Below are 26462 nucleotides of genomic sequence, written 5' to 3' on the forward strand. Positions count from 1 at the left end.
TTACAAGCGTTTTATGCTGAAATCTAGAAATCACCAATACATTTAAAATGTATTCAAAATTGCTGATTAAATTTAAAACCAACTGAAACCACACCTGCAGTAAAAATCCTATACTCCCGGTGGCCTTTTAATGTGTTAATATGAAGAGATGTTGTGTGTATTATGAATTGAGTTCCTATAAGCTAGTATGGGTGAGTTTTGCACAAATTACTAACCTTGTTTACAATTAAGAACGTTAGAATGTTAAGAACAAATAATGTGCTCATATATTTGTGTGATAAGCTCTCCTGTTATAATAATTCATGCAATTATTAGTGAATGATATTATGATATAATTCTCAGAAACTTACAGGTGGGGGACTCGAGTCACATGACTTGACTCGAGTCAGAATAGAGTCGCACATTTTAGGACTTGAGACTTGCTTGACAATTATTAATAAAAGACTCGACTTGACTTTGACTTGACATTCATGACTTGAGATTTGACTCGGAATTGAGTTAAATGACTGGAAGTAACTTGTTTTTGTAAATAAATATCGTTTTTTGAAAGCACAGCAAGTCCGCAACCTAACCACGTGACGCAGAAGGCAAGCAGAGAGCGCGAACGGAGACAGTCGTGAATGAACGTGGAGGGCGCTACGCAAAGTTTCCATGGTAATCAGTTACTAACGGATCACACCGCACGCCCGTGCTCGCCTCGTACTCGCGTCTCGCGCTCAGCGTTGCCAGATTCAATAAAATAAAATAAATTCAAATGGTCATAAATCGGTGTATTGATTCATGATTCGCATCGCCAAAGTCACGTGATTTCAGCAGTTTGGCAGTTTGACACGATCCATATGATAAATCAATACGCTGATTCATAACTTTGATTGTATTCATCAGAAAGAAGAATGTCATATAGGATGGCTTGAGGGTGAGTAAATCATGGGCTAATTTCCATTTTTGGGTGAGCTATCCCTTTAAGCTTTAGTATTTGACTTGAAAATTTAGTGACTTGCCTGAGTGTCCCCTGCACTTGCACTGTGCTCTTGCTCATGAATAGATTGTTAATAGTGCAGAAGAGTTCAGTTTAAGGAACGTGGACTGTTTAAATTCCACCCAAGCGGCTTCTGAGTGCTGTGAAGTGGATTAATGACCGGAGACGTGGACTCTGGACACTAATGACTCCAACACACCACCAAGTATAGTTTCCAACCTTACGTGGCACTCTTTCCTTCAGGTGTGGCTGTTCAACAGTCAAAGACAGTGTCATACTGCTGTTAGAATCAGCTTTAATACATGTATACAAGCCACTTACAGTCCCACAGAAAAATTATTCCTTGATTTCCAGAAGGTGTAAAGTTGCTAATTTCAGATTTTCAGTTTTCTCTGGCAATGTCTGGTTGTAATCAGGTTTATATTGTGAGTTGGAGTTTGGCTACACTTTCGGCCAAATGAACGATGATAAATATTCCAAACTCTAAAGTGAATATTCCATCAAAATAACATTTAACATGTTTGGAAAACATTATTTACTCCACCTCATGTTGTTTTCTTCAGTCTTCAGTCATTATGCCTTTATAGTAGCCTCAAAAAGTATCTGCATCTGTTTGGCCTTAAAGGATTAGTTCACTTTAAAATGAAACCCCAACCCCAACCACTTAGATGTAAAATAGAATTGAAATGAACATTTCAATAATTTAATGACATATTCACATGTTGTGTCAGTTAATAGTCACATGACATGCAAGTACACAGATAAAACATCTAGGGCCCTATCTTGCACCCAGCGCAATTGACTTTGTACACTGACGCATGTGTCATTCCTATTTTGCATCCGTGCAAAGCGTGCTTTTCCCTCCACAGAAGCGCGTCACTAAACTAGTGAATGAACTTGCGCTCCCTGGGCGGTTCAGCGCAAAAAAGGAGGCGTGTTCCGGCGCAAACAATCCCTGGTGCTATTTTGCTGTTCCATTAAACAATTGCGCCACTGACCAGAAAAAACCTAGTCTAAAGTCAGTGGCGCGTTGCGCGTTGTTCATTATGCTATTTTAAGGGTGCATGCTTGACCATAATGTATAGCGTGCACAACGCGCATACACTTTGCTCATGTAATCTACACAGATGCAACAGTTATTTTTGCAAATCATAAATTGTTACACTAAAAAAATATTAACACATGAGATTACGGAAATCATTGTGGTGTGCCACGAAGATGTGAAAAAATAGGCATAAATCTAGCTTACAAATTATTCAGGCTAATTGTAGTAATTAAGGATCAGACCTGTCTGCCCAATAGTGGCAAGACATATATGTATATTAGGACATCTGACAAATTGGTTTGTCCGTCAAGAACCAGGAACAAAAAAAAAATCGACTGAAAAAACTGTTTAACCGACGCCTGTTTAACTGACGCTATTTTGGGTGGGTTTCTCCCATACCCATACAACACAATTTCTCTGTCTTTCACTGCTCTTACAAGAACATCAGTCTCCTCGGCTGTAAACCGCTCCTGGCGTGCGCCTGGTAAATACGCCATAGTAATAGCGATCCATAATGGAACTTGCGCACCTGCTTTTAAGGGGAATGTTGGATGCTGCTCTGATTGGTTTATTCACGTTACGCCCAAACCACACCTATGAATAATGAAGCTACTTCAGACCAACACATTTTAGATTTGCGCCGGGCGCAAGAGCCATTTATCCCGCCGGGAAAAAAGCAACAGCGCCGAGACCCGCCCAGAAAGTTACTTGCGCTTCGCGCTTTGACACTCACGTTTCAGATCGTTAAAATAGGGCCCATTATCTTGTTTAAGTAAGAGTCTTATTTAGATTTTTTTTTTATTTCAAAATTATATATGAGATGCATAGCTTGGCCAAAAAAGTATATTGTGATATGACATTTAATCTTCTCTACTTTTTAAAGTTTTTTGGGTTTAAGTATGAATATGTTAGTCATACTCTTGTCTATAAGCTAGTGTGCTCCAAAACAATAACACAACCAGAGAAGATTTCTGTCAAAGTAGTAGTAGTAGTACTCATTTATCCCGGTTGAGAAATTAAATAAGGCGGAGCCTCAGAGCCACACCCACTAAACCATTAATGTCATCACAACAGACCAATGGTAGGTCGAAGGGGTTTACCAGCCAGGGCAAACTTTTCTGGTTTTGTCAAGCTGTTTCGAACTCTGGAAACAAACTCAAACAAATTCATTTTGGGCGGATTTTGTTCGAAATGAGATCACACTAGTGTCAAAAGTACCAAGCGCGATACCAAATAAGTACTGAAATAAAGAAAATACAAAAATGTGACACCTCTGACTGGCCATTTTGCTCACAGTCACACGCTCATCAAATAGTGTGATTGGCAACAACGATCAGCACTTCACAAAACATGTTGTAAACGCCTAGCCTAGAAATCTAGACGCACCCTAGCAGCAGCAAATTTAATCTGCCCGCAAGTGTCGTCTAGAAACTCTCAATACCCTTCTGAGCTGTATTCCTCACAATCTGGACGAGCCAATCACATCATGTATAGAGTCGGTGGGCGGGGCCATAATGACGACGGCCGAGTTGCGTTTGCGTGCTTCTAGTAAACACAGAAACTGGCGAACGGCGGCGGTCTTTCGGATCAGCTTTGACCGCGATTCTGGAATACTTGGAGTTAAGCTTTTCTCTGAGAAAAGAACGGCACTGAAGTCATTCTTAAAAAGGGAAGATGTGTTCGGAGTTTAGCCGACCGGATACGGCGAATGTTTAATCTGTCAGCGAGCTTTGCTTCACCTTCGTTGCTCTGGTTGGCGGTAGCGCTATCCTATCGCGTGCAGAGGGAGTTTGAAAGACAACCGTTATCCCGCCCCTCAGATTGAGCCCTGTCAATGGCGAGTTTCCAGACCAAACATCTTGATGTGGGTCTGGCTTGTCAGGCTAGTAAACGCCTGCTTGTGCTTTCAAACTTTGGCCCCACTTTATATTAGGTGGCCTTAAGTACTATGTACTTACATCAAAAAAATAAGTACAATGTACTTACTGTGTTCAAATTGTATTGCAAAACACTGCTGATATTGAGGTGGGATACGGGTAGAGTTATGGACAGGTGTGGTTGTGTGGGTAAGTTTAAGGGTAGGGTTAGGTGTAAGGGAAGTGACAACTGTGTAATTACAAATGTAACTACAGAAATTAATTACAGACGTAATTACATGCAGGTATTTTTTTTTTTTAAATGTAAGTACAATGTAAAAACATGTATGTACACAATAAGTGCATTGTATCAAATGATTAATTAGTTAAGGCCACCTAATATAAAGTGGGTCCCAATCTTTTTTTTCAAACACTCCCGCTTTCAAAACACTTTCAAACACTTCCGTGTGGTTTAAAACGCTCCCGTGCCTTTCATTTTAGCCAATCAAAGCACATCCGATGAGCGTGTGAACAGAATGGCCAGTCAGAGGTGTTTATGATTACAGCTCAACAGCGCTCGAAAGCGTCACGGTCAGTACTTTTGACAACACTACGTCACACCAGTTCATATTTTCGGGGCCTTTACTCTGAACGAGCCACTCTGAAAACATGCTATTATTAGCTGCAGGCGTGAAAAAGAACACAGTGCCGCTCTTCGCTCCGAAAGCCTGGTACAACAAATTATAGTATATACTTCAAATTAATCACAGCTTTTGATTTGATTGGCACATATGTTGCTATTTCAGTTTTTATTTTGATTAATTGGTCGACCCTATTTGTATATAAATGTGTGTATATATATATATATATATATATATATATATATATATATATATATATATATATATATATATATATATATATATATATATATATATATATATATATATATATATATATATATATATATTGCCTATTTGGTGTAAATGATCTGACAGATTCTTGTGTCCTGCAGGTCTGAGTGTTTGCTAAGTGGACTGAGCCGTAATCAAGCTCCCTGTCTGGATCTCTGCCAGCGCTCTCTTTCTGCTCCCCTGTCCCTGGATCTGAATAACTCCACCATCACCCCAGATTGGACCTTTGAAACGTGGGATCCTGTCCAGAACCCCCAGAGCCCTTCCGGGCCCACGGGCACAGCGGCACTTTAGGACTGTCTGCTAGTCATGAGTGAATTCTGGTTGTGCTTCAACTGCTGTATCGCCGAGCAGCCGCAGCCGGTAAGAGGAACACTGAACGTACATCACCTCCAGGCTCCAAACCGCAGAAACCAGGAAGAAATGATTTCGTGTCACCTGTTTGCCCCAGTTCTTGTTCCCCTGCCGAGTTCACAGTTCCCAGTTCTCTCTTTATTAGTCCACTTATAATGTTAGTCAAGGTTTCTTTTGCCACAAAACACTCATAATATTGTTCTTTCATGACCATTTTCGGTTCTACTTTATATTAGCTTTCTATTATGCTCTTAAAATCATCATTAAATGAAGCATTTTATACCATATACTTATTTTCTGCACACGTTGTTCTGCCAGATTTGCATTTGCCGCTGTTGAGGTTGTCACACAGGTAGGGTTAGTCCTTGGTTTCAGGTTTACATCAACTTTACAATTACATGCAGTTATTTAAAGGGAAGTACAATGTAACAACATGCATGTAAACAATATATAAAGTATATTGTATCAAATGTTCTGTGTAGGTACTTAAAGATACCTAATTTAAAGTGAGTCCTTTCCCTTTATTCCTTTCTCTCTGTTCAAAATTCACCTTTAATATGCTAGAACTACATTACCAGTCAAAAGTTTGGAATAATCACGATTTATTTTATATTTTTGAAAGAAGTCTCTTCTTCATTTATTTCATCATAGGTACAGTAAATTCTGTAATATTGTGAAATATTATTACAAATTAAAATAGCTGTTTTCTATGTAAATATATTGTAAAATGTAACTTATTCCTGTGATCAATGCTGAATTTTCAGCATCATTACTCCAGTATTTAGTTAGCCTGACAAGCCAGACCCACATCAAGATGTTTGGTCTGGAAACTCATCATTGACAGGGCTCAATTCGAGGGGCGGGATAAACGGTTGTCTTTCAAACTCCCTCTGCACGCGATAGGATAGCGCTACAACCAACCAGAGCAACGAAGGTGAAGCAGAGCTCGTTGACAGATTAAACTTTCTCCGTATCCGGTCGGCAAAACTCAGAACACATCTTCCCTTTTTAAGAATGACTTCAGTGCCGTTCTTTGTTCTTTTCTCAGAGAAAAGCTTAACTCCAAGTCTTCCAGAGTCGTGGTCAAAGCTGATTCGAAAGACCGCCAGTTTCTGTGTTTACGAGAAGCACGCAAGCAAGCAAGCGCAACTCGGCCGTCATTATGTTAAGCCCTGCCCACCGACTCTATACACAATGTGATTGGCCCGACCAGAGTGAGGTGTTTACAGCTCAGAAGTGTATTGAGAATTGCTAGACGACACTAGCGGCAAATTAGATTTGCTGCCGCTAGGGTGCGTCTAGATTTCTAAGCTAGAATTTAGTGTCATTCTCAAGGAATTTTAAACTGTAAATATATTTCACAATATTACTGTTTTTACTGAATATTTTATCAAATAAATGCAGCCTTGGTGAGCAGAAGAGACTTTTTTTAAAACATTAAAAAAATATATATATATTTTGACCATATTGTATGTTGTAAACACTTTTCAAGGAAATATAATTCAAATTAAATATATATTTAATTTAAATCTGTAAATGCTAAAATATGTTACAAAATGTACTTAAAATGGCAAAAAAGTATTCCTATCTTAATATACATTTTCAGTACATGCAAAACATATTTTTTGAAATACTTTGGACAATATAATTATATTTACATATTAGAAAATATTTTTTAAAAATGTACAAGTAAATATGTGTAATTGTGTGTGTGTATAAATGTATATAGATGTTTTTAATTATTTTATTTTCTTATAAATTAATTAATTTTGCCTAATTGGTGTGATTGTTTATGGTTATACTTTCAGCTCCTATTGGTAGAGCCATGTTTAGAGCTGTTTTGTTTCAGTAGATATTATAAGTAAACAGGGAAGGAATTTTCGGAAACCTCTTTAAGAGTAAGAAGTCTTAAACCGAACTCTACAGAAACACTCCAGTGTTCAAGTGCATCATTGTAAAAGGAGGACATATTTGAGCACACACATCAGATGTATGCTCATCTACAAAACATTGTGAGTAGGACTGCCAAGTATATAGAAATATTGCAAATGTACATATCGCAGCTTGCAATAACTGCATGATAATACTCCAAAAGATGACAAAAAGTTTTAAGATGTCCAAGTTTTAGGTTGCTGCAGGCATGCTTAATGTTATTAAATGCCATTTGCGATGAAATCTGAACACTGAAAGCCGTCCCTCGGGCAGTGTACGTGATCCCGAATTCAGTTCTCTTTCGCAGAATTATGTCAAACTCTATCTTGGCGAGTATTCACATAAACGCATTCAGTTATGTCTTAAAGGTGCACTATGTAACTTTTCCATCAGCTAGGGGTCGCCTATTCAAAACAAAGGCATAATTTGATGACGCCAAGTTTAAGCGCAGAATCTTGGGACGTGGTCTTCACCTCACAGCCGGTGGAAAAGAATCGGGTTATGGATAGTGTTGTGGGAGCTGAGCAGGGCCGCTGGAGCGATTGTTAATAAGATGAACGCAATACACTCCTCGCGGGACTTTTATCATGCAACAGTCGTGGGCGCCATTTCCGCTTTTCCGCTCAAGAGTATGAGGTAACGCGGCTCTGTTTATCGTATTAGATGCATTAGAGTGTGTTGAAAATGATGTTATGACTGCGTTCACTCAGCGGCTGCTGTGACACTTGTTGCACACTGCAGTAAGAGTAAAGCAATTCTGCAAAATAAAACTGGAAACTGAGGGTAAAGCAGATATGGCGCAATTGACAGGCGACTCTCTCGCACATTCCGGTTCATCGGTTAAAATAGCAATTTTCTCACGATTTACAAATAGTTGGAAACAATTGGGATATTGTAAGTACTCAATTGAACAAAATATATAACACTGTCCAAGTGGTTTTTGGATATTTTACTGAAAATGTTTTACATAGTGCATATTTAAGTGGACATAAATATAACTATATATTGGATCCATGCAGCTCTTAAAGTGATGGCAGCATAATAACTCCCCTCCCCCAAGAATTTTTGTATAATTACCAAGCAACCACTGAATGCAAAAATACAGAAATAGATATCAATTTGAAGCTTAGAAACGCAAACCATTTTGATCAACTCTTAACAAGTGCTGAGTAATCCATTTAAAGGTGCACTGTGTAAATTTTAGCAGCATCTAACAGTTAGGTTGCAAATTGCAACTACCAACCGCTCACCCCTTCCTTTCAAAGCACATAGAGAAGCTATGGTGGCCGACACAGTACAAAGATGTCATTGTCTGAGACAGCATAGAGTAGCTAGCATTCTGTAGAGCAGTTTGTCCGTTTAGGGCTACTGTAGAAACATGGCGGCGCAAAAAGGCGACTTCACTGTAAGGGGACCAGTGGTGTATGTAGATAGAAATGCCTCATTCTGAGGGAATAAAATATAACGGTTTGTTATGTAAGGTCTTAATACACCACTGAAAACATAGTTATGTATATAATAAGTATATACTATTGCATTTCTGTCAATAGATCCTCCTAAATATTACACATTGCACCTTTAAACTGGAGTGTACCACTGGCAGGCACCACCTAGATATGAAAAAATGAATAATCATATTTTTCAAAACTGCTGCCTTGATCAACACAAAATAGGTGTCATTTGAAAGCTTAGAGTCTGAATTAACAATTTGATTAACTCCAAAGTAGTGCTGAGTTATTTGGTGATAAATAATTTATGAAATACTTTTTCGTACTATGTACTGTAATATGTCAAAAACATCATACAGCTCAGATAGTCATGTGCCATATGTCATTTGAAAGGTCTCACAGAGTAGAATAATTGGTTTGGGCTTTGACTAAATTTGAGCAAGTTTTTGTACATGAAGCTCTGCAAGACCCATGTGAAAATAATATACGGATGTGGCTTTTATGTCACATTTTCACTCGTGACTTTCACAACTTCATGTGTGTTTGATGAGTCTCATATCCTTGGCTTGAGTCTCAGCTCTATGTGGATGTGTGCTTTTGCCCAGCCATTTTTAATCATCACACATCCTGAGAGACATCAACTGACACAACACATTGTCAGAATTTGTCTCTGCTCAGTTAATAAAGATTTATAACACAAATAAATAAATACTTCAGCCCCATCAGGCATACCATATTTACTGATAAGATCAGAGTGTGGAAATAGTTCACATTGTTGGCCTGGGTACAATTTATACAGTTTGGCATTTAGAATGATTTGATTTATCCATAACACAAGTTTATGGGTAATGCTTGTGTAGTCAAATGTGTGAAGATCTGAACTATTAAGCAAATGGCTGCATTAAGGTAGCATATCGATTCAATTGTTTTCTTGATGTAAGCATAAAATAATCCTGCTGATAGGACTTAAAATATACTGTAAGTTGTAAATAATTATTCGCTTGTCAGTCAAAAAGTTGATTAAACACTACATTGATACACTGTAAAAAATCCAACTTATGTTTTGTATGACGAATTCAGCTTTTAAAGTTTATTCAACTGTTTAACACGAACTATATACACATTCGTTTGTACAACTAATTGACCCTAGGTTGAGAAAATGTTCTCCAGGTGATTGCCTTAAACTTTTAGGTTTTCTCAACTTTTTTTTTTTTTTTTTGAGTGTACGCACCACAAACTTCATGATTCAATCCAGTGTTAATCATTCATTGACGTCTCTCTTTGACGAATTTGGTGTTAAGGAATGTGTGGATGGTGTTATTCAAAGGAGTTTACATTGTTGCACATCAATGACTAAAGGCTGACCAGCATGAAATGTAGTAAGGAGGGTAGTTTCAGTAAATGAAGGTCAATAAGAATCTCCTGTAACCAAAAATGTAACCATCTAAGGAGTATTTTTTTTTTGGTGGTGTTTTCTCTGAACTCTCAAACAGTCGATATGTTGAATTAAGTTTGGTTTAATTGAAGTTCTGTATCGGTATAGGCTGAGAGATTTGCCACATTTGGACTTTTAACTTAAGGCTAAAGCATGCCATGAATTTCTGAGACTTGTGTCATTACAGACACTTATGAAGATTGACTGACCGCCGGTGAATAAAATTTATGTTCTTAATTTCTACTGCATTTTAATAATGCTGGATGTATTACTGCAAGTTTCCCTAATAGCTACTGTACATTTTGCAGTTTCCCTGCATAGGTCACCAGAGAGAAGTATGATGTTTTTGGCAATGAACACAAAAAAGGTTGCACTGATTTATTAATAATTTTACTAACACTTTGGTAAAGAGACAGAGTAGTAAGCCACGCCCACACCGGCCCATCAACACTCTCCACTGACTTTGTATTGTCTAATAGCTGCTATGTGACAAGGTGTGCAGCTAACAAGCTAAAAAACACAGAGCTAAGTTTTTATAAGCTGTCGATCCAAAAAATAAAAAAAACACACAAAAAAAAAACGTGCGTTTAAGAAAACAAAGGTTGCTACATCTAGGCAATAAGACGTGAAGCTTTAGCAGGAAGAATGAATACATTTTGGGAACCTGACACTTAGTATGTCTACTTGTGCTGTAAATATTTTGTCACTGTTAAGTCAAATATCCAAATGTGTTTTTATATATTATACAGCTCCTTCTAAAAAAATTAGCATATTGTGATAAAGTTCATTATTTTCCATAATGTAATGATAAAAATTAAACTTTCATATATTTTAGATTCATTGCACACCAACTGAAATATTTCAGGTCTTTTATTGTTTTAATACTGATGAGTTTGGCATACAGCTCATGAAAACCCAAAATTCATATCTCAAAAAATTAGCATATTTCATCCGACCAATAAAAGAAGTGTTTTTAATACAAAAACAAGTAAACCTTCAAATAATTATGTTCAGTTATGCACTCAATACTTGGTCAGGAATCCTTTTGCAGGAATGACTGCTTCAGTGCGGCGTGGCATGGAGGCAATCAGCCTGTGGCACTGCTGAGGTGTTATGGAGGCCCAGGATGCTTCGATAGCGGCCTTAAACTCATCCAGAGTGTTGGTTCTTGCGTCTCTCAACTTTCTCTTCACAATATCCCACAGATTCTCTATGGGGTTCAGGTCAGGAGAGTTGAGCACAGTAATACCATGGTCAGTAAACCATTTACCAGTGGTTTTGGCACTGTGAGCAGGTGCCAGGTCGTGCTGAAAAATGAAATCTTCATCTCCATAAAGCTTTTCAGCAGATGGAAGCATGAAGTCCTCCAAAATCTCCTGATAGCTAGCTGCATTGACCCTGCCCTTGATAAAACACAGTGGACCAACACCAGCAGCTGACATGGCACCCCAGACCATCACTGACTGTGGGTACTTGACACTGGACTTCAGGCTTTTTGGCATTTCCTTCTCCCCAGTCTTCCTCCAGACTCTGGCACCTTGATTTCTGAATGACATGCAAAATTTGCTTTCATCTGAAAAAAGTAATTTGGACCACTGAGCAACAGTCCAGTGCTGCTTCTCTGTAGCCCAAAAGTGGCTTGACCTGGGGAATGCGGCACCTGTAGCCCATTTCCTGCACACACCTGTGCACGGTGGCTCTGGATGTTTCTACTCCGGGACTCAGTCCACTGCTTCCGCAGGTCCCCCAAGGTCTGGAATCGGTCCTTCTCCACAATCTTCCTCAGGGTCCGGTCACCTCTTCTCGTTGTGCAGCGTTTTTTGCCACACATTTTCCTTCCCACAGACTTCCCACTGAGGTGCATTGATACAGCACTCTGGGAACAGCCTAGCCTAGAAATCTAGACGCACCCTAGCGGCAGCAAATTTAATTTGCCCGCAAGTGTGGTCTAGCAACTCTCAATTCCTATCTGAGCTGTATTCCTCAGAATCTGGACGGCGCAATCACATCGTGTAGGTAGGCTATAGAGTCGGCAGGCGGGGCCATAATGACGACGGCCGAATTGCGTTTGCGTGCTTCTAGTAACACAGTCTTCTAGTAAACACAGAAACTGGCGAACGGCGGCAGTCTTTCGAATCAGCTCTGCCCGCGCCTCCGGAAGACTTGGAGTTAAGCTTTCCTTTGAGAAAAGAACAAAGAGCGGCACTGAAGTCATTCTTAAAAAGGGAAGATGTGTTTACAGTCTATGGTTCGGAGTTTAGCCGACCGGATACGGCGAATGTTTAATCAGTCAGCGTGCTCCCCTTCACCGTCGTTGCTCCGGTTGGTGTACCGCTATCCTATCGCGTGCAGAGGGAGTTTGAAAGACAACCATTTATCCCGCCCCTCGGACTGAGCCCTGTCTATGGTGAGTTTCCAGACCAAACATCTTGATGTGGGTCTGGCTTGTCAGGCTAGGAACAGCCCATTCGTTTAGAAATTTCTTTCTGTGTCTTACCCTCTCGCTTGAGGGTGTCAATGATGGCCCTACTGGACAGCAGTCAGGTCGGCAGTCTTACCCATGATTGCAGTTTTGAGTAATGAACCAGGCTGGGAGTTTTTAAAAGCCTCAGGAATCTTTTGCAGATGTTTAGAGTTAATTAGTTGATTCAGATGATTAGGTTAATAGCTCGTTTAGAGAACCTTTTCATGATATGCTAATTTTATGCGACAGGAATTTTGGGTTTTCATGAGCTGTATGCCAAACTCATCAGTATTAAAACAATAAAAGACCTGAAATATTTCAGTTGGTGTGCAATGAATCTAAAATATATGAAAGTTTAATTTTTATCATTACATTATGGAAAATAATGAACTTTATCACAATATGCACATTTTTTGAGAAGGACCTTTATTTCCTGGCTGTCGCTGATTACACTCCCTTCCAGTGGGCGTAGTTCTCAGTGTAATATAACATATCGTGCTCTTTCTCAGTTTTGGGTCAACAGCTTTTTAAAATCTTTTGTTTTTTAAGTTTGTTTGCTTTACAACCTGTCACATATCAGCTTTAAGATATTGTTCTGTTTTTTGTTGTAAGTCAGAAATGGCATGGAGGACGCTTCACGCAATACAAAGTCAATGGAGATGGTTTGATTGTTTCCCCCCAGTGGGCGTGGTTTTCAGATTATGACGCGTGTCATTCTGTCTCTGTTGGGAACACATTCACTATTACATTCTATTTTTGCCTCAATGACTCCTAATTTACTGTTTAATAGATAGTACGGTAGTTTTTGTAGAGTTTAAGTAGTAGGTAAGATTAAGGGATGTAGAATATGGTCATGCAAAATAAGGCATTAAAATGTGCTTTATAAGTACTAATGAACAGCCAACATCCTAATAATATGCGTGCAAATAAGCAACTATTTAATAGTGAAAATTGAACCCTAAAATAAAGTGCTACCATACATTTTTTATTATTTGCTAATAATGAATGTTGCTCATGTTGTTTATGTGTATAATGTATTTTATTTTTCATATACAATGTGATCTCAGGTGACACTATAATTCTGTGTTAGTTTGCTCAAAAACAGATTTAGAGCATAATTAGTCCTAAACCGACCATTTAAATCCTCTAGTAAATTGAACAGTCAATCAACACAAACAGGTTATCTAATGTTTTTTGAATCGCACAGAAGAAATACAAACACTAACCAACAAGAAAATTATGTTCTATCTTTGAGATGATAAAACAGTAATACAGTGTGTCACTCTGATGATGATGATGAGGAGGAGGAAGACTGACAGGATTATAAAAAACAAAAAACAATGTTTTCTTAAACTATAGGGTATCAAAGTAACAGCATGTGTAACACACACACCAACAATAACCAACAACTAAAGCCTGAACACAGAGGAACTAAATACACAGATAACAAACTAAATGATGTGTAGCTGTGGTGAAAGAGTAGTGTCCATGGAAACAAATGAATGGCGGGAAACGCAGACAAAGAAACATGTGACTGATGACAACGAACTGAAAGTCCATGAAAGTGGAAAAACCTGCTTCGTTCCATGCAAGGTTTTTGAGGCCGTAAGTTACGACTTCAAACCATGACTCATGACTTTGTAGCGTTCCAGGCAAAGTCGCGGCAAACTGCCTGTGTGTGGGATTGCGGTAGCTAACTTAGATGTAAACAAAGCATGGTGGACAGTACGGGGCTTATGCTCATTTACATTCATTTCTATCACCAAAGTTGCTTACTCCTTGCTTATATTTAAGGAACACTGAGGAGAAAAAACGGCACATAAGGCAAGAGATGCTGTTATACCTTTTATTTTGTTATTTATTAAAAAAAAACAGTGTATGACTTCCATAAACACTGCATCCGTTTAGGGGCTGCCATTGTTGCGAGCTATATGACGTCGCGTCAGAGCATGTAACTGGGAGTACATCGATCTAGTACGAGTCCACGGGTGGGAATTCACTGGTTTGACTGCCGTTCCAGTGCACTTTCACTGGTAGAAGTTTGGAAAAACACGGGTTATGGGTTGCCTGGAACGCAGCAAAAGACTATGATCTGTTCTGTTCTGTGACAGATTCCACTTTAATATATTATCTAATGCAATGACAGTGATGCATTTATTTAGTTTGAATTAATTGTCCAAATACTTGGGAGCCATAGGTGTTGTAATCTAGTTCTTCTCAGTCTTGCGTTACACAAATGAATAACAACATTAGTGCAAAAGTTTTCTGCTGAACTTGAGATGCTACAATAAGGGCGGCTAATCTTAAATAAGTGTGTAATTTAAGAGGATGAGGGCTTATTAAATTAGGTCACATTTTCCCCAGAGCAAAGAGTATGTGTCCTAATTACGAGCTGTCATCTGTCCTGTTATGAGCGCTGAAACTTTCATACACAACGAGGATATCTATATCAGTCCCTGATTAAACAACAGCAACAGCATCACACAAATGCAGATCCTCACACCAAACACATACAGACTCAACTCGCAATTGACTTTACACTTTAATAGCAAGGATTGACTTTTAATCAGTTTAGCGAATGAGCTAAAGCCAAGCAAAGACGTCCCCTTAACTTTGCATTGACCAAGAGGTGTGAACATACAACGGTGCATTAAAGGTGTCCTAGAATGATTTGAAACAATATGTTAAATTGTTCTCTGATATCTACATAGAGGTTATATGGCTTATTTAAAGGGAAAAAATGGTCCAGATAATGTTTTACAGGTCCATTTGCAACCCTATAAATCGTCCCTAGAATGTAATTCTCTGTTTTTGCCTTATTTGGAACGGTCATGAATATTAATGTTGAGCTCTGCTCTGATTGGCTTATTTCAGCAGCTCACAGCTCACAGCACTTCAGCGAGGCGGCTCATGAGTCCTGACTGAACACAGATCGACTGAATGACACTTTAAGCAGAACATATCAAATGGAGATAAAATACAGCCTACTTGTTTATTGGTGTTTTCAGATCATCTGCACGAGAGAGAGAGCGAGCGTTCGTGCAGTTGCCAGATTTCAGTAATTTAAATCCCCCTTACAGAGCTTTTCTGTGAAAAGAAACCCGTATACTATCCGGTGTTTTACCTAAACATGTCCTATCTGACAACCATATGCACGCGAGCTCTCTCTCGCGCACGGATGATCCGAAAACACCAATGAACAAGTAGGCTGCATTTTAGCAATCTCCATTTAAGATGTTCTGCTTAGTGTCGTCCAGTCTACATTTTAGACTTGTCTTTTTTCGTCAACGATATTGTTTATATAACGTTGGTCACAATGTAGGCTAACGTTACGCAGTGACTGTAATGTTGCCTAATCTGAAATAATAATAGGCAAAAACATCATAGGAAACACCATACTTCAGTTCTCAAAAATATAAATATATAACTTATATTTTTACAAAATGAATAGCCTTGTCAAATGACTGTCGTTTTAACTTATATGGTGAAAAAGGTGACATTTGCTAGAAGGATGGAGTAAACAATCTGTAAGCAAAGTATCTACGGTTGTATTTTGTAATACAAAATAATATTACCCTTTGTCATTAGACACACTATTTAGTTTTGTATGGTACTTGGAGTTTCCTGTTGTTACTGTACTAGCCTCTTGCGTTATCTAGACAATGCTGTCTCTCTAAGAAACTTTCAATTTAAACAGAAATTGTTTAAACAGTCAATAAGTGGATAAAATCGCTACTTACTGCTTACAGGAATACAGTTGTAATTGCCACTTTCTTCAGTTTAAGACGCTGAGCGAAGCTTGCTTGAAATGGGCCGAACAAACGAACGATCTTGAATTCAATTGTTGTGGTATCCGATTATAAACATCAACCACGACTGTTGACATTTTTTATCTGTGGGAAGGGTAGAAATGACTCTCGTCTCCTGAACAGTCTGGAACATGACGTGTGTCCATGCGAGCAGCTTGTTTACCTGATGATTTGGCTTCCACCTGACAATGAACATGTTTGGACATATGCAAATGTTGGGGGCGTACATATAAATGATCCCCAACGTTTGCGTCACAGTTGGCGTTATGTTGAGAAGCACTTTTTTTTCCGTTGCGTAGGAGGCAATGGTGTTTGAGACTCACAGTATGTGATGTCCATGTACTGAACTTTTATTATTTCACTATGGCAAGGGTAATTCAATTTTACATTCTAGCCTAGGGCACCTTTGAATCTATATTAAAATGCTTGACTGAATCTATTCAAACATTTATCAATAATGCTGTTGTTCAGTATGCAGTAAACTGCACAGTATTCAGTCTTGATACTCCGTGTGGATTTATGAAGCAAGGAGGCTGGGTTTTTTAGTCCAAACTCTTGTTTCCATTTTTCTTTATGCTTTACGAATCAATCCTGTTGATATTCCCGAAAATGATCTGCTCAAACTAAAACCTTGGTAGGCTACTGATCTTTTAAAAGTAGATTGATGATCTACCTTTGAGTCAAATTATTTGACTCCTCAGTGACATTTGACATGTCACTGAGATGAAATATGTAGAAAAGTTTGAGGTAATTATTTTGGAGGAGGATATCTGTATGTGTTACACTATGACAAAAGAATACACTTGTCAGTATTTGTTGAAAATCCAGTCTCAGTCTGAAATATTTCAGATTACAGAAATAAAATGAGTTTCAAACAAACAAGCTTTTTAAAAACAATAATAAGCAGTGAAAGCGCTATATATTTGCTTGCTGTTTGAGAGATGGTTTCTGAGCGCTGTCTGAGAGATGTGTGCACATGAAGTGATGAACCGAGTTATTTTTGTCGCCTTTAGTCCCTTTCACTTGGTACAGTCGTTAGTGTAGTTAATTTTTAATATTAGAGATAAGGAAAGCGTCAAACAGCGAATGGTTCGCTCATGCTCATGCACCCAAAACCCGGCCGCTTTCATGAGCACAGCTCCTTGCAGCAGGCGCCGCTGACAATCAAAATATTTTATCTTTATATTGATACGGTCGTTATGACTTAAAGTGACAGCAGCGTAATATTCCTGCTGCAGTATGTGTCATTAATGTCAATCAAACAAAAAAAGGAAATCACTCACTGTTCTGGACTAAATAACTTTAATAACAATACATTTATATTTCATTTACACAGCAAAGTCTATGCAATGTTTTTTAGTCGTATTTAATTACTTGTACAATTTATGCATTATTTCTTATTTGGTGCTTGAAGTTTTTCAGGTTGGCTAGGTCTTTGTTGTATAGTTTTGTCTTATTTTATCACTAACTGTTTATGCTGACATATAATAAATTAAAAAACAGTTATGTCTTTTCAAATCTTCTATTGGATGTCATCATACACTGTATATAAAAAGTTGCTGTTTGGATTTAAATCAGCAAATGCTTAAAGGTGTCATGAGCTGGCTTTTTTATACTGTTGTCTGAGGTCAACTAATGATGTTCGTGTGGTTTTTACATTCAAAAACATCATAACTAATAAGTAATAGGCTGGTTTTGAGGCTCTCTCTAAAACACTTGGTTTTGATGAACGTGACGCACTGTAGACTTGGAAGTAAACGCCCGCGGCTAGGATTGGATAAGATTTGCGTATTTAATGATCTTAAGCTCCCCTGTCAGTTCAGGAGGGAGAGATTGAAGGAGAAGCGGCAACCAGAATGATTTTCTCGATTATAGGGCTCGTAAAGTCTTTATCAAACAAACACAATGATTTATTTCTCATCGACCCGCGCTTGATTGGACTGTTATTTTTATATTACACATAGCCTGCAAGATCGGAATATAAGCGTGAACCGCGCGCACACACATGCATGTGTGCGTGCCGCCCTTCAGATGTCAACGAGAGAGAGAGAGAGAGAGAGAGAGAGAGAGAGAGAGAGAGAGAGAGAGGGAATAGCAGAACAAGAACGGAATATAATGAGATTCATCGGCCTGCTGGGCTTTGCGAGCCCTGGCCAATGCGAGTCTAGCGGGCTGAGGTATGTTTCTGTTAGACACGTACACATAAGCAAAACGATCTATATCAATGCAGTACTATTACATATAACAACACATTTTACTCACATAAGTGTGTTGCACCATTCCTGTCGGATCCAAACCAAGCATCAACCAGATATTTGTTTAAAACCGATTCCGCAGTGAACTGAAGTGAACACCACTGTATTCCCCACGTCAGCTGGAACTTCATTAAAATTAAAGTTCAACCACTCATTCCTAATATTAGAATCTAAAGGAAGCCTATGCAGCGACTGTGTTCTTCCACAACCAGGATTAGCGCAGTATCTTAATCTTCCTCGATGTATTGTTGTTGACCAGATAGCACGAGCCCTCCATGAGTCGGTAGGCGGGCTACTGGATTAGACGCGCTGTAGAGGTGTGTTTTGTCGCGCACTGATGTAAGTATGAAGCACAGGATCATTTTCTGAGCCTGGTGTCTATAAAAGCTTTTCTTTGACTAACAAGAATGTTTTCAGCTCTGAAACTTAGAGGATATTCTTATATTACCATGACCCTTTATATATCAAAAGCTCAAGGGAAAGTTGATTTCTCAATTCATCACCCCTTTAAGAGTCAATGACTGGATTATTATTGACTCTTGCATTGTCAATACATGATCTTAACCAAAAATGAATGCGCCTTCTGTGATGTTATTTCCTTCAAGAGGTGCATCAATTTTTGGTCGAGATCTTGTATTGACAATGCAAGAGTCCAGCACACTGTAAAGTCTCCTCCAGATCATTCCTAAGACTTTCAATGACTTTAAGATCTAGACTCAGAGGTGCCAATTCATGTGTGAAAACGATCCTTCATGCTCCCTTCCAACAATTCTTTCACAGTCTGAGCCCGATGAATGTTGACATTGTCATCCTGGAATATGGCCATGATGTGTCTAGTCTACCTACATGGATGTTTGAGAAATGATAAGCTACACATTCCATCAATTAGGGTTGGAAGAACAGTTGCCAAACATGCATGCTAGAAACATAAATATCACTGCAGTAATGATCCAATCATTGACTCTTAAGCATTTGCCAATTTAAATCAAAACAGCGACTTTTTTTTTTGGCCAGGCAGTGTATTTAGTGAGTTGGCTCATGCGTTTTGTGTTTCGTGCTTTAGATAAGTGATATAATAAGCATAGTGAGTATTGATGCGCCCTGGTTTTTGCAGTCCATTGTGGGACTTTTCAGGGAGCGAACATTCAAGTGCACTGGAAGGATTTTGAGTTTGAGACAGCCCTTAAAATGGCCCACTCTGATCAGTGTCCTAATAAGGGAGCTGATTGAGACGCATCCAATGTATCCATTATGGAGTGCTAAATACTCTAATGCAGGTGTTTTCAATCTTTTAGATGCCACGTACCCCCCCCCCCCCCCCCAAATATGATCATCCCTGTGTGAGGGACCCTCATCCTAAAATGTATAAGGCATCTGTCTTTTATAAACACTCAATTTATACACAAAAAAATTATATTATAAATCTAAATGTAGTTTTTTTTTTTACATTATTTTGTTACATTGTTTTGTTCTACTCAATGTAGTAATGCATTACTATTTCTTGCTTATTTATTTAACTTTAATCTAAATTTTTTATTTATATTAATTTTTTTTATCTCATTTAATAGATTAATAACTAATACATAATTAAAATGTTGTATTTATTTATATCTAATTTATTGCTTGAATTTATAATAATCGTTTTTTTATAGACTTTTCCACAGACCCCAGTTTGAAAACCACTGCTCTAATAATGTAATGTACTGGACGCCAGAAGGCGCTCTCTTCTAGAAAGTTCAAAACAGACCCATAGAAGACTAGAAGTAATAATTTATGACAGGAAATATGAAAGCATCCAGCTATCACGGAATAAAAGGAGAAAGGTTTTGACTGATGTAACGTGGAGACAATAAACACATGAATGCGACAATATATGGTTGTTTATGTGTGTTTTTGTGTGTATTTTCATAATAATAAAATATATGAATAATGCTGTGCTGCTTGACATAACCTTTAGAAAGTGTAGCATATATTTTCTGCCTTATTCTGTGATACAAATCTTTATGAAGTGTTAGTGGCTTTAAAAACACATGCTGTATAAACACATACATTGTATAAAATCCATGAAGACTTTGTGTTTGTAGTATATAAACCAATTATAATTTGTCATTATCATTAGGAGAATATAGGAAATATTATAATGTTTTAGATTTTGTTATTGTTCCGCAACGTATTTGATTTCTTAGTTAAAAGCAAGATATTGCACTTGACATTCCTGTCCCCCATACTGCACTTACGCCCCTGATTATAAATAGAATCCATATGAATCTAACAGGTTTAATGATGAACAGATTTAATTTAGTATTTTATTTACAGTTTAAACACTGAGCAACATAGAGCACATCAAATGTCGTATATGAAATCTTGAATTTGTTTGTTTTTCACCCTGTAGAAGAGGCGGAGACGTATAGATCGGAGTATGATCGGCGAGCCAACCAATTTTGTCCACACGGCCCACGTAGGATCTGGAGATATTTTCAGTGGCATAAACTCTGTAAGTACAGCGTAAGTTCGGTTCACAATCACATCTTATTGTAATTGTCAGATTTCAATTTCAGAGTGACAGTACAATAATGACGCGTAATAGATCGCTGAGTATCAGCAACATTGTAGGGCTGCAAAACTTTTGCAGTTATCTTGCCTAGTTTACCTTTCGCTTTGCTCTTTCCGAAGTACATGGACGTTTTGAAGGTCTCCGTATGGAATTTATAGCTAAAAAGTGGGGACATAAGATATACTGCAGGGGTAGCAAAGATAGCACCGCACTATCTAGATTTTTTTCAATCGTATTAATTAATTAGTTTACTGACTTTAAATCTTAAATGAAAATATTTTAAATGTAATAAAATAAAATAAATGTTCACCCAAAAATTTTATTAGCCCATGATTTACTCACCCTCAAGCCATCCTAGGTGTATGACTTTTTTTTCTGAGATATATAAAAAAAAATGTCCTGACTTTATAATGGCAGTGAATGGAGGACGACATTTTGAATCCCCAAAAAGTGTATACATGCATCATAAATTTACTCTATATAGCTCCCGGGGGTTAATAAAGTTCTATTGAACTGAAGTGATGCGTAAAAAAAATGTCCTTTTTAAAAGGCAAGGCAACTTGCGCCAAAAGAGTAACCCTTGATATGATAGAAGTAGCAACAACTTAAGATCCACTTCTCTTATATAGAAATCATCTGCCATTTCTCTTTAAAAAATCTTGTTTTAGACTTCTAATTTGTGACCAGTGTTTCGTTTTGCTCTATCCTCTGCGTATTCGTCAATATGTCATGTGTCAGGTCAGGGGTTACTCTTTCGCAGTAAATCTACGGCTGTCTGTCAGAAGCTAGGTATTTTAGTTTATAACATTTTAAATATGGATATGAATTGCGGTTTAAGTCACTTCCGTGTTGGCTTCAAGAGAGAGACCGGAAGGTTGCCGCTCGATTCACACAAATTCACAGTTCTATTTTGACATATCGGATTTTGTCTTGTCTGTTTAATCTCTTGACATAACTGCTGTTTACAATCATTTTGCATCATAAAAGCATTTTATCCTCTGGAAGTGCAGAGGGCTCTTCACTAGTGCAAGTGAACATTTGAAAGCAGCCGTCTGTCAGAAAGTGAGTTATGTGTATTGTATATTGAATTAGGGGAAAATGCTGAAATAACTGCTGGCAAGACAGCACATTGTAAGCATAATATCAAGCAAAGCGCACATTTCTCACAGCACATATCCTGTGCAATGAAGCCTGAGATTGCCCTTCACTTTTCAAACTTTATGGAATGTTACTTTATGGAAGGTCTGATGGCTTTGTCTGTGTGTGGAATTGGAAGCAAGTAGAGTACGGCAGTTTCTACAGCACACATATCGTCATCTCGCATCTGCAACAAAACTAAAAATCGACTCGGAATCATTGAGGAGAGAACCGCGAAGCAATTCTTTTCCCCTTAATCATACATTATATGCATTACTTTAACGACAAGACAAGGTGATATAGCTGTGTGGAGAGGGGGGAGGTTGAAAATTTCAGTTACGGTTGGAGTTTTAAAATTTTGCAAACGCAGCAATAATTCTTCCCTCTGCCAAATCAAAATCATCTCTGAGCTTCCGAGTGATAAGAGGGCCTTCATGCCCATTTCCGACCAAAAAAACTAATATTTACGATAATTCTGATAGCATGTGAATGCAGCATCAGTCCAAACTTGCTACAAAACACTGCCTGGTAGATTCTAGTAATCCTAAACACCTTGATTAATTAGTTCAGGTGTGTTTTATTAGAAATAAAGCTAAACTCTGCAGAACAGTGGCTCTCCAGGAGCAGGATTGGATACTCTTGGTCTAGGCTATATCCAAAATATACCTTTAATTCCCCATATTATATAATCCATATGCGAATGAAAATGAGGGAGTCACTGAGTGTGCCGGACACAGCCCTAGACATCTCTGTGCAGAATGATTTGGCTCTAAGGTAGTCTGAGTTGATTTTGCTTTAATCCTGTGAATCGTGTCTAGGTGAACTCAATCCAGAACCAAATGCAGTCAAAAGGAGGCTATGGAGGAGAGGCCATGTCTGTTAACGTGCAGATGCAGCTGGTGGATACAAAAGCAGGATAATGCATGTTGTTGGCAGGGGTAAGTTAAACACTCTTTACTACAGTCACATCATATTTGATTTGTTAAGTTCACAACCCCTTGTTGCAGGTAATTGTGGGGTGTTTTTGAAATGGAATCTAAGTGTGTTCACACTTGGCAAGTTTGGTTGGATTAAAAAGAATCCTGGTGTGATTGCTTTGTTAGTGCGGGTTATTTAAACAAGTGTGAACGCTGCCTGAACCCTGGTGCACACCAAACAAGTGGACCTAGACCCCGAAAAGATGGGTCTCGGCCCACTTCCAAATGAACTCTGCTGAGCTTTGACTGAAATATGAACACAACACGGATCAAAGACATCTAAGCAAACCAAAAATAGGATGTGACTTTACAAGATGCGACCCTAAGAAGGACAGAATGCTCAAGCATCCCAGTTATCTCGTCATAGTTGCTGCTGCAGATCTCTTCGTTTGTGTGTGACGGAGGGATTCCTGCCCCTGTTTTGACCCCTTTACACATTTTATAAGCTCTTCACAAATTCTCAGCTGATAAAAATACCATCAAACGTTCAAGCACATGCAATGAGTGCATTTAGCCCAGAACACAGCATTGTTTCGGGTAAGTGGAGTCAGTGGATCCAGGTCTAGAGTAGGGGTGTGAACCTACCCTGGTCTCACGGTTCGGTTCGATTACCATTATCATGTCATCGATTCCGTTCAATTCGACATTACAATGATTTAGAAAAACTACACAAAATACTAAAAGCCTGGTTTGGGTCTCCTTACAGTCAAAATTAAAGTTTAAATGTGGTTGTTGAAATCTCATATGGAAATTTTACTCATCCCAACAATGCTAAAAAAAAAATTATAATAAGTGAGAGCGTGGCTATGTCACATTACAGGTCATGTTATAGCACAATTACGCACAAACTACCACAAATAAAACCGAAAGTAAAGTCGTAGGTGCTCAACATACAATCATCTTCATTAAAAGTACAGAAACGTACTCGGTTACTTTCGTAACCTCGGTTCCCTGAGAGAGAGGAACGAGTATTACGTATGGGAAAAACTCCTTTTCTCGAGAATGTGAAGCAAAACTTTTAATAAAGGTATCTATGTAAAGCGCAGTGAGCTGCACGGCCATAGCCCAGCGCGAGGAGCGCTCTGATTGGCCGGGCTGCGGCAACTGCAGGAACCTATGGTGAGGCGGCTGAGAGGAACGAACCAATGGGGGGCGTTCCAGAAGCCCGCCGAAAAAGGTGCTTATATTTGCATACAGGAGGCTATATAAGACCCTAATTCGCAATAGGTGTCAGGTTTTAAGATCGACTGAAGCGATACCTGAGAAGCATAAACACGGCACGGAACGTAATACTCGTTCCTCTCTCTCAGGGAACCGAGGTTACGAAAGTAACCGAGTACGTTCCCTTTCGAGAGAGGTTCCTCGTATTACGTATGGGAACACAATGTAAAGCGCCGTGTGTGCTGACTGACCCAGTATACCCAAAGCACATGTTATAAACCCCCGAGACACCGACAGAGGCGGCTTATAAGGGGAATGAAGAACCGGAAGAGTCGGTTCGTTTGAACAGCTGATCGGACATAGTCGGATCTTATGATGAATGAATAGTGCTTAAGGACTAATGTGTACAGGCCAAAATGTAAGGCAATCTGTTTGCCAGGGTCAAGATAGAGCCTAGATGGAGAGAAGCCCTGCTTGTAGAGCTGAAACCTCCAACTTGTAGAATCTGATAAAAGTGGACGGAGAGGCCCAGCCTGCCGCCGCACAGATATCTTCCAAAGAAATGTCACACGACCAAGCCCAAGATGAGGCCATGCCTCTAGAGGAGTGGGCTTAAATGCCTGTAGGACAGGTTAGGTCCTGGACCTATATGCTAGTGGGACTGCATCCACTATCCAGTGTGAGAGACTGTTTCATGACAGCACAAACTTTAGAGCGGCCACCGAAGCAATGAAGAGCTGATCCGACTGCCTGAAGGGGGCGGAGCGCTCTAAATACAATCTCAATGCTCTGACTGGGCAGAATAGGTTTGCGTCTTATTCTCTCTGAGACGCGGGTTAAGCAGTGCAAAGACCTGCATACTGAAGGGGTTGATAGCACTTTCAGCATAAAACCATGCCTCGGTTTGAGCACAACCTTGAAGTTGCTGGACCCAAACTCAAGACAGGAAGGGCTCACGGAGAGTGCAGGTAAGCCACCCACTCGGTTAACCGAGGCCACAGCCAGCAGAAAAACGGTTTTGAGTGATATGTGCTTCAAGCTCGTGTTCTGAAGTGGTTAGGAGGGGGAACCCTTCACGGCCTCCAAAACCATGGCGAGGTCCCAAATAGGGACCGAGGTAGGGGCAAGGCGGGCTGAATCTCCTGGCCCCTTTAAGAAAACACACAATAAGATCACTTTTCCCTAGTGAATGTGCCGCGATCGGAGCGTGGCTAGCTGCTATGGCGGAGACACACACCCCGAGTATGGAGGGGGGACGGCCCGCATCCATTAGCTCTTGGAGAAAGCGAGCGGTTCCGCCAGTTCGCATGAGTGTGCGTCGATGTTTCGCGTGGCACATTGGTTAGAAAACCACTGACCACTTCAAAGCAGAGCTGCCAGATAGCAGGGGCTCTAGCTTCCGAAATAGTGTTCATAACTTGTCAGAGAGGTTCCCGGATACCGTTGATGGGCCATACGTGGAGGGCCCACAGCTCGGGATTGGGATGCCAGACCTTCCCTTTCATTGGCAGAATAGGCATGGGGCTGTGTCTGACAGCTGAAACAGTATGGAGAACCATGTGCGGTTCTTCCAAAGTGGGGCTATTAAAAAGCACAGGCTGCAGCTGGATCGCGATCGGAGGGAACATATAGAGGGAGTCTGGGCCAACATGGGCCAGGGCATCCCTGCGTTTGCAGAAAAAATATTGGGCAGCGTGTGCTGTGCGAGCTGAATTGTTTGCGGGTAAAGGGACCATCCCCCTGGGGACATGGGTCCTCTGGATAACATGTCCGGACCCTGATTCAGAATACCTGGCACGTAAGCCGCCCTTAGGGAGCTCAGATTGTGCTCTGCCCATAAAATGAGATGCTTAGCCATGCAGTGAACAGAGTCTGATCTCGGCTGCCCTAGCGATTTTATGTACATTATCAAGACGTGGTGGTTCTTATGCCGTAAGTCTTGAGTCTATGACAATGACTGTACTGATAAGCCTGCCCCTCGAAGGCGAATCTCAAGAATGGCCTGTAGTGGGGGTGGGGGGTTATCGTAACGTGAAGTATGCGTTTTTCAGATCTATTGAGAAAACCCAATCCCCGGGGCGAATGTGCGCGAGGATTTGTTTCACCGTCAGCACCTTGAAACGAGCGTGTCATAAGTGCTTT

At 39.4% G+C, this 26462-nt stretch overlaps 1 protein-coding gene across 3 annotated transcripts in view; it reads left to right on the forward strand.

The window, feature by feature from the left end:
• The window catches only part of cdc42se2 (CDC42 small effector 2), a 58472-nt gene that overhangs the window by 23954 nt on the left and 8056 nt on the right, over nt 1-26462 (forward strand). For all 3 annotated transcript variants that reach the window (XM_067434114.1, XM_067434112.1, XM_067434113.1), the window contains 3 exons: nt 4896-5157; nt 20884-20985; nt 23001-23120. In XM_067434114.1, coding sequence (XP_067290215.1) covers nt 5104-5157; nt 20884-20985; nt 23001-23102 — 258 coding nt within the window. In that variant the 5' untranslated portion in view covers nt 4896-5103 and the 3' untranslated portion in view covers nt 23103-23120. The remainder of the gene's footprint in view (nt 1-4895; nt 5158-20883; nt 20986-23000; nt 23121-26462) is intronic.

Source organism: Pseudorasbora parva, chromosome 23 (assembly GCF_024679245.1).
Source record: "Pseudorasbora parva isolate DD20220531a chromosome 23, ASM2467924v1, whole genome shotgun sequence".
Classification (NCBI taxonomy): Eukaryota; Metazoa; Chordata; class Actinopteri; order Cypriniformes; family Gobionidae; genus Pseudorasbora; species Pseudorasbora parva.